This window comes from Amblyomma maculatum, chromosome 5 (assembly GCF_055883805.1).
Source record: "Amblyomma maculatum isolate TAMU_Amacu chromosome 5, ASM5588380v1, whole genome shotgun sequence".
NCBI classification, from domain to species: Eukaryota; Metazoa; Arthropoda; class Arachnida; order Ixodida; family Ixodidae; genus Amblyomma; species Amblyomma maculatum.
In genome coordinates, this window is record NC_139348.1 from 147040216 (window position 1) to 147054327 (window position 14112).

Genomic DNA, 14112 nt, shown 5'->3' on the forward strand with positions numbered 1-14112 from the left:
TCTTAGCTTGGGTCGCGTGTCCCCGCAAGTCGTCAGCCTTTGCGAGTCATAGACGACAGTCGAGGAAAACAGAATTATAATTGTACAAACTGCGTTAATTGATTAGGTTTTGTATAGTAGAAGGAGGATAAAATACTAAGTACAATTACGAGACATCAACGTTCACAGGCTATAAGTGCCTATCATCACTTTTCGCCCCGTCCAGGTGGTGCAGTGGCTAGGGCGCTCAACTTCTGGGCTCAGTGATGCGGGATCGAATTCTGGCCACGGCAGCCGATCTTCGATGAAGGCGGAAAGCAAGGCACCCATGGGCTGTTCGTTGTCAGTGCATGGTAAAGAAGCCAATGGGATCGAAATATCCGGAGCCCTCCGTTAAGACTTCTCATAGCCTGTGTCAGTTTGGGACGTTTAACGCCACAAGATGAACCAAACCTTAATCAATTTTTATCCCTGGTGTGGAAAATAAGTGAACAATGAAAATTAAATAAACGCCGAGTATATTAATATGAGCTTAGATATTTCACGAAAGACTGGAGGCTTCGTTCGTGCTTATTTGGCGTTTAATTCATTCATAAAATTAACTACAATCCGCTGAATTGCTGAGGATCAGCTCTACTTCTGAGGCTCCACTTCTTAAGTTGGAACAGAAGGCAGTCCCAAAATAAACCCCAGCGTAGATTTTGCGGAGTACGCTGCAGCTAGTGCTAAACGCTTAAGCGTCAGTCGACACTAGGAAATAGTTACTTGTTTGAATTTTTTTTACACCGTATCGTCATGTATAGGTGCATGGCAACCAAGATAATCACGGAAAGCAAAACCGTCCCAAGAGAAACGTAGAGGAAGAAATCGGGATTTTTGTCTATAAACTGGCCCACAAGAAGAGCTGGGGCGAGATTGCCGATACTTCCCGTAACCACGACCACTGACATCATCTTGTTGCTTATGGTGATATAATCGGCCGTGCAGGCAACCACAGCAGCCTTGATGGGTCCCTGACCAAAGCCCGTTATCGCACTACCTACCCAAAACACGAGGCCGACGCTTGAGCCCCACACCACCATTACCGCACCCGTAGCCACAAGGATGCCGTGGGTGAATACCAGCGTGTAGAACGAAGACATTTTCATGGCGACCACGGCGGCAACCAGCCTACTCGCTGCGAAGAAAGAGAAGTATACACTGGCTACCTGAGACGCTGTTGCTTTGGAGAAGTGGAGGTTGCTTGTAACAGCGAACGCCGTCAGCATCTGTGACGTCGTACACTCTAAGGCAACGTAAACACATTCGTAAACACTAAGGAGGCCCAGGGAGACACGGATGAAGCGCACGTCTTCGGACTTTTCATTCGCGTTCACGCCACCCTCGCCCTTTTTGTTGTTCGCCTCTCGCCTGAAATCAGCTTTGTCAATGCAGTACAGAATGACCATTAAAGCTACGATTAATAAATAAAAGGCACTGACGATTCCAAATGCGTAATAGACGCGGCTTGTGCGGAATACGGCTTTGGAGGACAGCCCTTCGAGTTCTGAGGCATTGCGGTCAGTCTGATTGGAGTGGAAATGGTTGGTCAGGTTAGCTCCACCGTTTAGCGACAGCGCATCCCCACTTGTAAAGGTCGAGAGGAACGGCTTGGCTAACATCGGAGCCACGAGAGACCCAGCAGCGAAGGCGAAGTGGAAGATGTGCAGCGCAGGGCTGCTGTCCTCCGGCCACATGTTCATGATCCACACATTTGCGCCTGCGGAGAAATGGTTCAAGACGTTTTAGCTCCCACAACACCGCAATATGTTTCAGTACCTTAATTACTTGCACTGGCACTTTAATGCTATATAATTAACGGTCTCGTGGGGTACCTTGCAAGTCCACACGACGTACACAAAGGATCCAAGGATCCAAGAAGACGTACTTAAATAACAAGAAATTGTCAGCCTTCCCAACGGGCATTATAGATCGTTGACATTTATTTGAAATGGCTATGTATTACGCCGTCTTCGTAGGGATTCTGTTAAATGTTCTCAACGTCAACTGAATGGTAACATAATAACACTAGTATCGAAGCCGTACTTATATCTCCACAGTATCAAATCTAAGGGCAGAACCGAGAAAAAATTCTGACCCTTGCATTTCGCTGTTTGCTGTTTTCGTACTTTACGTACTATCTACGTTCATTGACCGCCGTAGCGCGAACTCCGGTAAAACTTAGACAACGAGCGTAAAGCTCGGGAGGTCCTGCATAGCACTGTCCTCATAAGACATCTGTAATTATGAAGTCAGGCGCAAAATGCTGCTTTTGCCCATGAATATTTTGCTCGAATTTGTGGAAGTGTGGCCCAGAACTGAAAAAGATAACCAGAGCTCTCATGAAAAGAAAAAAAAAAAACAACGGCTCGCAGAACAAGACGACAGTGATTGGTTACGTTCTGTTTCAGGATACGACACCCAACTCATTTTTACATTGGAAAACGAGTTTTGCAAGGCTTGCACCTCTGTCATAAGATGTGTGAGTCACACACACACACACAAAAAAGACAGTAGTAGTGGGTGCTGTATACGGTATATGTCATGAACAATGTTTGAACAGCACTGAAGATGGCCGTTTGAAAAATTTCATTTGATGAGCAAATTAATTAGACCATTATATAGAATAAGAACATGGAAGGAACGATAGCAATACGGCATGCTAAAATGCTCAGGACAAATCGCTTGGTCTATGTCTGCGAAACGGCCAGGAGCTGAGAGATTTGGTGCTTCGCATTGCATGCCACCTTGTTTCAAAGCGCAGCCGGTACAGGCTTCAGCGCAAGTTGAATGTGGATTGCCTTACATATTCTTCGCAATTGTAACCATATTAGGCGAGAATCGCATGGCCTCGCTGAGAGCGAGGAATACCAAATGAAGTAAACTCATAGGTTAGTAGACAGGGCGGGAGTGATAAGACTGCGCGTGGTTGATGCTCACCTGTTCCGAATGCACCCAGGCTGAGGCCCATGAAGAACACCATGAAGTGGGCCAACAGCAAGGTTCCACTCAAGGGAACCATGAGAACTGTCACTGAAGTCAGCAGCATCATCCAAATTGACGTCAGTTGCGTGTTGTACGTGTCGTACAGCTTGCCACCTGTGACGATATTGTAGCGGAGAAGTATAATATGAGTAGAGTGTGCCATTATCAATGTTTTCAAATGTTCATAAAATGCGAAATTCAAAGTTGTGAGGTATAAAGTGGCTCGTAAATGCCGACATTGATTCATTCGCAGCATAATTTAGTTCCTTCGCCTTCGTGACATGTTCTCCTGTGAACAGTTCGCGTTCGTCAAGTATCGCGGAAATTAGAAAGTTAACGTAATGACGGAAATGGCTCAGCGTGTGCGCTACTTTTCGATATATGGAAGAGATAGGATTCCGTGCATAACAGCATGATGTCTGAAACATTTCGTTCTTACGGCTTCAGAGGACACCTACTTACCCTTCTCTTTAAGTACGTTTAAACTATTCCAAGAAAGTTGTACTAGCTAGACATAAAATGTATTTGCAATCACTGGGATCTGGTATTCCGCTAATATCCTGAAGGTGCGACTGAATGCTCAATGCAGATATGTTTTGTTTTTGTTTTTTGTTTTTCAAAATGTTGCAAAATTCTTGAGTCACTGGGCGTAGGTTGGCTGTACCACGGGGCGGAGATTACACGTTATAGTGCAAAGAAATACAATTGAGAAGAACTATTAGTAATAAACTTTTTTATATTTAGCTTTAGGACGCGTCATAAAAGGGCGAACTGGTTATTTCAGAAGCAGCATCGTATTGTTCGTGGTATTCAAAGTTAAAACAACAACTTTTGAAGGTATTCAAGTTGATTTTCCCTTAGCACACATTAATAAAATATCATTATTAGAATACTAGCTTTAACGAACTACATTACAAAATGTGCTTCCAGGAATGGGTTAACGTGATTCCTGAGACAATACCATGGACAGGTCTGCCATGTTAGCGCTGTTCACTGGGGCAAGTCCAACTTGACATGTTATGGAAATATTTTTTCTAAGCTCGGTATTTTTAACAGTGTCGATTTAGGTATAGTAAATAGCTGAATTCAGTTTCAGTTCTGAAGGCCGTCAATTTCGCATTTATATTGCTATTCCCTATACAGACATCAGAAACTGAAAGGTTGATTTGTATGTTACTTTGATAAAAAAATTCGCACGTAAATGCGCTACGCTGCGCAAATAATGTCCGCACTTTGGCACAAAAAATATGCACAGATCGCGTCTGCATACCATTCCCGAGTCTTGAAAGAAAAATGAATTGAATAATTTTCACCATGCTGTATACTGCCGGCTATTTTGTTTATAGTATATGTCAATTATATGAGTTAATCATATATATATTGTCGATTATTCCAGCACTTAGACATAAGCTGCAACAGCTTTGCGCAGAGGCACTAAGCATTATCTTATAGTCAAAAACATTGCAAGCTAGTCATGAAATGGTTAAGCAGTAAACAAATCTTCGGAAGCTCAATGTTTTCTCCCCTGTTTTAGCAACGTTTGCCCCGCATTTAAACGTAACAAAGTACGTGCGCCTTAGCATCTACTTTTTTACGTTAACATGATGTTTATTTTGCTTGTACTTTCATTAAGAAAATGTTTTATGCAGGGCATACAAGAAAATATTCATTCCTGTTCTTTTGTTTCATTCTCAATTTGATGTTTAAGTGGTGCAGGATGCAGCGCTTGTCAATTTGCACATATGAGTTTTCTAATTTGTTTTCTAATTTGCTTCGTCTTAAAAGTAGACGCGAAGCGCCGTTAACACAGCATTTTCATTTCACGAATTAAAAAAAAACCTTTCCTAAATCATTTCAATTTTAGAATTGTTATTGATGCAACGGTCAATACGCATCCGAAACGCAATTTAACTAGTCGTACTACCAATAATGCGTTCACTAAGGTCCGCACTTACAAGCTTGGAATCAACGACCCTTCGTGGCGTTCCGTGCCCGTGTGGAATGCAGAGAAGCTGGTTTCTAAACCCAATAACCACAAATATATTTCATCGAATATATTTTATTGCATTATTTTGAGTATTCCTTCCTTAATTTTCATTATCAGCCTGACTATACCCACTGCAGGGCGAAGGCCTCTCCCATATTTCTCCACTTAACCCGGTTCTGTGCTAGCTGCATCCACTTGACCCCTGCGAACTTCTTAATCTCATCCGCCCACCTAACTTTCTGCCGCACCCTGCTACGCTTTCCTTCCCTTGGAATCCAGTTTGTTACCCTCAGCGACCATCGGTTATCCTCTCTTCGCACTACATGTCCTGCCTATGTCCATTTATTCTTCATAATTTCCACTAGAATGTCGGTAACTTAAGTTATTTCTCTGACCCACTCTGCAAGCTTCCTATCTCTTAATGTTACCCCTACCATTTTTCGTTCCACAGCCCTCTGGGTTGTCTTCAACTTAAGTAGAACTCTCTTGGTTAGCCTCCACGTTTCAGCGCCATAGGTGAGTACAGGTAAGATGCAATGAGTATGAGGGGCTTGAAATCACGTGGTTGTGACATGTCACCCTGTCACCAATCAGGATTTTTTCGCCCGAATAATTTCGACACTGGTGTCAACAACAACTACTACTATTATATCAATAGTACTAGGTCTCTGACGGCTTTTCCACTGAACGCGCTTTATACGCATCGCGTAATATATCAAGAAAAAGACAAAGTTTTCCTGTTCCGGATCTTAGTTTCTTCGGTTGCGCTATATTGACTAGAGTACGCGTTCTATATGACAAAAGCCTTCGCAAGCATTATGTTCATCTTGTTCTTAACCGACCATCTAAAGAAATATTCTCTTCTTATGCTAGAAAGAAAACCAAACCATGTCTTGATAAGGTGCACGGTTCATTTTGGTACTCTGTTTATGGACATGTGCTCTTTTTGAAGTGGAATGTTTTTTTTTTTTTGCGTGTCTGTTTCCGTTTGTAATTTCGTGACAGATTTGATCTTGCACAGGCTAATCACGTTATCTATACAAATAAGTAATTGAACATTTTGTAGCCCATTATCCGCAATATCAAATGAGAGAGAAAATTGCGAAGTCTGTGTTAAGCTATACTCAGCGTTTTCTTCACAAAAGTAGATCGACGTCGTGACCGCGTGACTTAAATACTCAGACCGATTCAAATTGAGACATATTCATCAGATATTTTCGGTGCAGTAATAGGACGTTGCTATTTTCATTTTGTGTACGTACTACTAGAGCGAATGAAAACGTAAGTTGGTCGCAACATTTTCCGATGGTCTACTGCAGTCTGGGTACTTCGACGAGCCTGCTGAAGAAGTAGTATTAGAGGCAAGCATTTCGTACCAAGCAGGGAGCCCAACAGTCCTCCCACGCTTCGTGTCGTGATGAGATGAGACGTGATGGCTATTCGGGTGCCGTAAATTTCTCCCAAATCCAGTAACGTCACGCCAGCAAGAGCCGTGATCAGTCCCTGCATGGGCGGGGCGACAGCGAAACGCAGCACAACAAAATAAGCAATTTAATGTACTCAGTGGAAATAAAGTAAGAAAGCGCGAGGTGCAGTGCTTTCACTTTTCGACGGGTTGATTGTATGTACAAGGCCTCATAGGTCAGATTTCAATGAAGCTAAGCGCTTTTCTGGGTTCGTCGCCGGCATCAATTGGAGTTATCAACAAGGACATTGACGAACTCAACTTCACAGGGTGCTGATTGCCATACCTTGCCAAGTTATTTTTGAGAGTGTCGAACTTATGCACACATTCTTGGATTGAACGGTGTGGGCGTACCCAGTGCTCAGCTGTAGGATGTCCTACTGGATCACCCTATAACAGTTTGCCTTAGCGAACCTGTGGCGCAGGATTGTGGTCTTCCTCGCGCAACCTTCAGAAGTCACCCGGAGCACAGACGTCTCGGACAGTCCGGTGTGTGGCAGCATTGGGATCTTGAGGGAACACTTAACTCTATGGAGTCTCGACTTCGAAAGCGAAGCTCAAGTGTCTCTATTTTGTTAAACGTTGACAATGTGCTGTAGAGAAAGTAACCCAAGAGAGGAACAAGAACCAAAAGAATTGGATTCGGACTACCACTTCTCGCGTTTAAAAACACAGCAGCAATAAGTTGAGTCAGTAGCCAGCGAGGAGTTGGCTATTTACTCTCTTAATCGACTCCATAAAATTCCTCCAATCGGCCGCTAGGTGACGCTGCTCAACTGGGAGCACAGTGTAGGAAGTATGCACCTACGTCACGTTGGCGGCCATTTTGTGTTATATGAAGCACACCGAAAGGCTGCAGGCGTATCTAATCAGCTTACACTTATTTGTTCTGCCTTGCATTGCTGAGGCTGCCCTCTGCGCCACAAAATGGCGCCCATAACATCATTTGAGTACCTCTCATAATCTAAGACTGTGCCACTGACAGAAAAGATGCATGCATCTCGCCGACACCGCTCGCAACGAAGACGTCACGTTTTCTGCTGTGCGATACGTTTACGTTATCGCGTATTTGACTCGGGCATTTTCTTCTGAAATAATGTGTGATGCAGCCTGTGAAAATGCTTCGCCTGTCCTGTTGTGAGGTGGTATATCTTCCTCCACGTAATGAGCTGCGCAAAAAGTTTCGCCTTATCGAGTATCGTAATCGCCCGTCGGATGTTTTTTTAATAGCAAAAATGGCACATCGGTGGCTTCTTGTGACCTTTGCATCAGGGCACGAGGATGTCGAAACACCTCCTCACTCGGCTGTTGGAAACTTGTTTCACTGCCACTTCCACCGGGCTGACGTCAGGCGCAAAAAACAGCCCAGCGAGCATATGGCGACGCCCAGGGGGTTCGCCCAGTTAAATGGTTTGCTCTATCACGTAGAAATTGCTTTTGTCTTCTTTCCTTTTGTCTAGAACTTTTTGTTCATGAACGTACATTCACTGTGCTGAGCGCGTTGTATTCCAACATATGTCAGAATACACCCGTCAACTGGACGCCACCTTAACATGCAGCCAGAGTATTGGGTGGCCTAATTGTTCGGAACAAATGAATCCACAGACGGAAGCGCTAGTTCTAAAAATTTCAATCATATTTCAGTTTAGAGTAACAGAAACGCACAGAGGTTTATTTACAGGAAAGACAGAGATGTCAAAGTGAGGGATCATTTTCTGGCCTACTGCACTGCGCTGGGGAACGTAAGCATGAGTATTGAAACGGCATATGACAAGTGACGAATTAATATAGGAGAAATTAAAAAAAAACTCAATATGCGCCAACCAAATATGTTTGTTTTCCCCTGTGCACAGACTTTAATAAATTTTTTGACCAAGCATAATAAGAGCACCATGACCCAGCAGAAACGAAATGCACCTTCGTGTTCCCGTATTTTCTTCGCACGATGTGCCTCTCGGTATGAGTCTTCAACTGACTCAACCTACCAAAATCGAGCCAAGCACCCCAATCGACTTTACATCTTGTCAACCTATGTATTATTCATTGTGTTGGAGTTCAACAACATTCTTTTGTTGAGTTTAGAGATCGCTGATTTACTTTGTGGCCAAGGGCTCCACCTCATGCCCTATTCAATGTGGACAAAGGCAGTGTTGAAAACCTATTATTTTGATGTTTTAGCTACTTATCATCATAGCGTTACCACTAAGCGTATGATGACGCTTTTGTGGAGTGCCCTAACAAGCGAAGGTTTTGAATGTTGAAGCTAAAAGTTCTCGAGCCCTAAGCGATATCTAAAATTTTTATTACTTCTCATTATATTCTGCAGTGACTTTACATATAATGCACTTAACGCGGCACTGAACCGTGAGTACAGCTGGAAGCAATAAAAACAATTTCTTGACTAAAAAACGCAGCACCTCGGAATCCATGTGCTTATTTCCGAAAACATATCTGAGTCGAATGCAATTTTGATAAAATGCTGATTTCAAGATCAGCATTACTACTTGCTTCCTCAGTTACTAGTATAAGTAGTTATGGTATTCTTGTTGTAAAGCATTTGCAAAGGAAGGGATGAAGATCCCTAGTTGTGTAGGCAAAAACTGCACCACTGGAAGCGAGCAGCTGAAATATAGCACGAATGGTAAAATGCGCAATTAGGTTTGGTAGCAATGAAAACAAACTCTTCATTCACTTCGCGGTCCTTTTTATCAGATAAACTTCAACGTTGTTGTCCCGGACCATCGAACACTGGAACGCAATTCCTGCCATAATGCGGTCTCTTTTATTACGCATATACTTATCAGCCATCGATGCTACATAATACTTTTTTTTTGTTCTTGTTGGGCTTATTACGTATTGCTTCCTTCTCTTTTTCATTCTATTCAGTGTCTGTACCTATTATATCCATTATTTGTGTTTACATGTTAATTTAGTTTGTTTTGTCACTTGCTATTTGTGCATGTAATTTTTCGTAACCCCACTCCTGCAATAGCCCCAGATGGGGCTGCAGTGTGTGTAAATAAATAAACAACTAGACATCCTTTCCACAACTCCTGCGACAGAGTTGCGCCCTCATACGGTGGAATAAGCTTTAAATAATCAACGTCGGTGGCTATGAGGAGAATTATTTCTCTTTGTAAAACATCTTTTTTTGATTGACTACGATAAACACCACGTAAAGATAAACGAGAAGGTTCCGTAGCGTCTGCAGAGTTGACACTTACCATACCTAGGTTGCCGAGGCTTACATTGAAAGTGCGGCCCAAATTGAGCCAACGCTTCGCCCGAGGAGAGAACGTCCTTCCAGAAGTGACGGGCTTCCTGCTGTGAAAACGACATTATTTAGAACCTGTTTTTTTGGGAGCTACGAGCTAGGAATATGCGTAATATGCGGAGCTCGGAAAAACTAGGGTTCCTCGATGCACGCGGTCCCCTCCGCCGCTCTGCGAGAGGGCGCGCGCATCGAGACACTGTAAGGAAACTGGAGTTATTAGAGATTCCCTAGAGTTTAATTTATAGTGAGTGTAGGGAGATATAGCTTCTCTAGAGTTACTATATAGTAACTCAAGGGAACGCTATATCCAAACGCCATCTAGCGACAGCCACTGGGAAGCCGACCGCGGCACATGTATGTCGGGAAAATTGAGCATAGCTATGTTTATCTCGATCCATTACAGCTGTTGCTACATATCGTTGAAATGCAGCTTTCCCGAGCTTCACCACCGACCGTGTGTTGCATGCTACGTTTGTTACGACTGTACTTTAACAGACCATTCTGAAATAGGTTAAACACAGCTTTTTTAAGGAGCTCTTTGTTAGAAAAAGTGGAGCACTAGCGAGACAAAAATAAATAAATAAATGTTTCGATAAAACAATATAATCAAACTATTTCGTGAGACTGGCACTGGCCACCGTCGGCAACATGGGGGCGCTCAGTGCGTTGTAGAGTACACTGGAAAACAAAGAAGGTGTAATAATTTGAAGCTCTGTTTGGCATGTAACAGCTCCAAAAGTAGTAATTTATCTTTATACCGACTGGAAAAGTGAAAAGTGCGAAAATGTTTTATAAAAAAATTTGTTTTCTTCATAACTAAGCATTTTTCCGAAATAACGGGCCTAACAAATTATGCGCAGAATCTTTGTCTATTTCATATATGCTCTGTATCGCGTGAAATGATTAGTGTTTAGAAGAAGTCGAGGGCAAGCGTTTACGCACTCGACCTTCTCAAAATGGTGCTTACAATTGTGGATGGAAGGATGGAGGAGGTCCTCATTTTTACATTTAGTAGTAGGCAAACTCTCGCTGTTCATATGTTACTTACGAGGGTCCTGTTGGAGGCCAAATTCTCGTGTCGCCGTCCAATTATTTGCCTCATGTGGCTTACAGTATCGCGTCCGGCGTATTTTCCTTGCTATTCTGGGGTTTAAAATACTGATCATCTGACTATCTCTCGGATGGATCCTGTGTTGTGCTTCTGGGAGCTGTCCTATAGGCCGCTTGCGGACGTGGTACAGGTGCATCAGCCCTTTGCGGCCTGGCTGGGATAGCCAACAGAAAAGCTTCCACACTTGAAAATATTCTAGGAGAAACTTACTGTGTGGCGATGTTTTTCGTACGAAAATAGCAACATTCGTTGGTGAACTCCGTAGCATTTGGGACCTCGTTTATACATTAGAGCAGTGTAAATGCCTCACTGCCGCTTGACGCATATTTTGGAGGTCATTTCCTCTGGGCGCAGTTGCTAAACCGGTTGATGAAGGCCAAACCGCCAGCTACATGTCTGGCTGGACGGCAACATACAGGAAAATAAAAGTATTTCGTCGTAGTAACAAGGTTCTAGCAGTGACAGCATGCACCAGGATTGAATTCTGGCAGGTGGCCACGCGTTCAAGTGTACGAGAGACTTCTAAAGTCGCGCATACGCTTCCAGCTGTGAAATACAATTTCGTGTTTCATATGACATCCCCACAAACTAGCCACGTTCAACCCAAATACCTTTTTGTTTTCGCGGAACACTAACAAGGTTAACCGCATTCTTCTGGTTTTGCGCCCACTTTACGTTCAGTCAAGGAACGATGCAGACTAGGTTAGCTAGGCGGCTGAAAACTTCTGCTCGGCCATCTTGCAAAACATGCACTTGGAGAAAGCCCTGCATTCTATAAAAGAACAGGGCTGCACCAATGACTTTAATACAGGTTTTGAATACGTGCCTTTTTTGCTGTGCGTCAATTTAGCGTATTAAACTACAACTCACATAATAAGGAGTGGCCTGAAACACATCCAGCGGCATGCTCTTCCTCATTCTCTTAGCATTGAGGATGTTGAGATAAGACACTGTTTATTTTTCAAACGTTAGCGGAATGCCGCAGCACATTTAATAGTGGCGAATTTTAGAACTGTCCTTGGGTTATGCGTTCTGGCTACTTCACATGAGGAGCCCTCGATACTTTCTTAACTTAAGAAGGATCTGAATAAAGCCTTACAATTTATTATTACCGACTTTAGCCACTGCTTGAAAAGGAAGGCCCTGAAAATGACGAGGAGCTGCATATAAATATCTGGCTATAAGAGTACGTCTCCATTTGTATAAATAAACTTGCTAAATGGAAAAAACGGAAGCACTCACTTCTGACTTTGCATGCCCATATGGGGTTGTTTTGTGCTTTGCGTACATTGCTTCAGCAGGAAAACTATTCGCCTGAAAACGTGAAACTATGCCCAGTGCAGCGGCAGCAGTGGCTGACCAACATTGGCATCGGAAATTGGGGCCCATAAACATCGCCAAACTAAAACACACCCGCGGGGAAAAATTTGGACGAAATCATCCAATGGGGGGGCAACAAGCGGCGATAAAATGTCGTGTCACTGAAGCCGCCCTCCTGAACTCGGTCCCACTGGGGCCGCCAGAACCACTCTACAATGGAAGCTGCAGAGCGAATACCTGTGGAATAAAGCATGCTTCGAGCAACGTAGGGATTCGGAAACGCAGCGTTGTGCCTCTCACGGGGTAATCACTCTTTAAAGAAGGCCTTGTGAAAGGATCCTTATCAAGAATGTAATAAAACTGTCTGAAAGAATATGAACTGCTCTCAAAAAATTCTCACTGGGTCAATGATCATGCTTAGTTGATTCCCAGCCTCAGCCAGACGGTTATGACGCAAAAGAAAAGTAACTCACTTTTCGTACTCCGGATCCAGAAGCCTGTGATACCTAATTTCGTCGAAGCGCTTGAGCCGTCCATTCTGGGCCATCTTTTCTTCCGTTTTGCCTTTTTTTGCACCTAAAAAGAGTCAGGATGTGTACATCCACAAGCGTAGACTGCCGTATGGATCTAGTTAGTCCAGATTCCCGGTCGACAAAATAAGCGGACGAGGTAGAGAGGGGAGAACCAAGGTCACGCGTGATGAGATTGTCACCCCTGCCAGCTGCCGCAATGTTCGGCGAGCCGCGCGCCCTTTCGCAGTGGACCATGACGCGCCGCGGGGGAGGAGCCCCGGAAGTATGCGATTGCGTCGCAGGCAGATGCCACTTGAGCGGCAATAAAAACAGAGACATATACTGAAACTGACAGCTACTGTCCGGTCTTGGAAAGTCGGCATAGTTTAGATTAAACAGTGCTTGCAAGTGTACCAGTAGGATAGATATATAGGTGATCATTTGGCTTTACAGGGCACGCCTCAGCAATCAAGGAATCGAGCCTTAAAAAGGTGCTAGTGCCCAAAAATAAGACAGAGCACACGAACATACACACTTTCGTTTCGCGGAGCGCCCTTCAAAGCTGATGCGAATGTATATAGCTTAGGTGTGTGTGGGAAACCCGGATGTTCAGCTTGACCGGATGTTCAGCTCGGACAAATGAGATCCATTTTTCCCCAGGCCAGTGCTCTGTTTTATTTTGAGGGCACTATTACGTTAAGGGGACGCAAAAGCTTCGCATGAATAGTAAAATTTACACCACTCATTTCATCGAAGAAATCATTTTTGCTCACTTTCCGGACACCAACATCGTCCTCCACCGATCCGGAACCCGAACCCAATCCCGTCTACAATGTCAAAGAAATAATTCATTTCTACCATTCCAGCCATTCCATCTATTCTAAACCCTGCAAGGACCTCACAAAAGCGAAGGAGCAATTTACTGCACCCGGCAGTACTAACTAAAATACTTTGATTCAACAAGGTTGACGACTGGGCACGTTGGTAAGGGTTCATACTTAACCAGTTAAAGGACGAGACACACGAAAGAAGACCCCGCTTGCACGGGGAAATGTCCGCACTGTGAGTAAAAGTACATGGACATTTTCCACATTGTGGTGGCTTGTAAAAAACCCCCTCAGCCTAACTCCGTCCCAACACTTCGCAGCCCTGCTTGGCTGCTCTGACTTGAAGTCGCAATGGACTTTGGTCAAGCGGGCCCGGGCCACGGCCGACGTCCATAGATTTTCGTAAGAAAGAGCCCACCTAGTGATTGTAAGGGGCAGCCCCTTACTGACACCTGCCGTACCCTCCCTGTACATGAAAATAAATATTTTGCATTCATTCGTTCATGTATTCATTATGTTGGTTTTTGGGGAAAGAAAAGCATAATATTTGTCTCAGGTTAGCGGCACACAATTGGCAGCATACAATCGGAGGTACATATGCCGTCCTTTCGAA

General features: G+C 43.9%; 1 protein-coding gene across 1 annotated transcript; it reads right to left on the reverse strand.

Annotated features, from left to right (window-relative positions):
• Positions 1-551: 551 nt before the first annotated feature.
• On the reverse strand, positions 552-12707 carry LOC146189876 (sodium-dependent glucose transporter 1A-like). Its single transcript, XM_084605361.1, has 5 exons — positions 12634-12707; positions 9680-9776; positions 6367-6493; positions 2959-3117; positions 552-1738 (listed from the first exon to the last, which is right to left on the reverse strand). The coding sequence occupies exons 1-5, from the start codon at positions 12705-12707 to the stop codon at positions 741-743; spliced, it is 1455 nt and encodes a 484-aa protein (XP_084461487.1). The 3' UTR covers positions 552-740.
• Between the last annotated feature and the right edge of the window lie 1405 nt (positions 12708-14112).

Bases quoted from the DNA above. Each gene is read 5' to 3' on its own strand.
- LOC146189876 (XM_084605361.1), bottom strand. From the start codon at position 12,707: ATGGCCCAGAATGGACGGCTCAAGCGCTTCGACGAAATTAGGTATCAC. The intron at 9,777-12,633 runs GTGAGTTACTTT...TTTTCACAGCAG, and splicing joins CTGGATCCGGAGTACGAAAA to GAAGCCCGTCACTTCTGGAA. The intron at 6,494-9,679 runs GTAAGTGTCAAC...CCGCCCATGCAG, and splicing joins GCCTCGGCAACCTAGGTATG to GGACTGATCACGGCTCTTGC.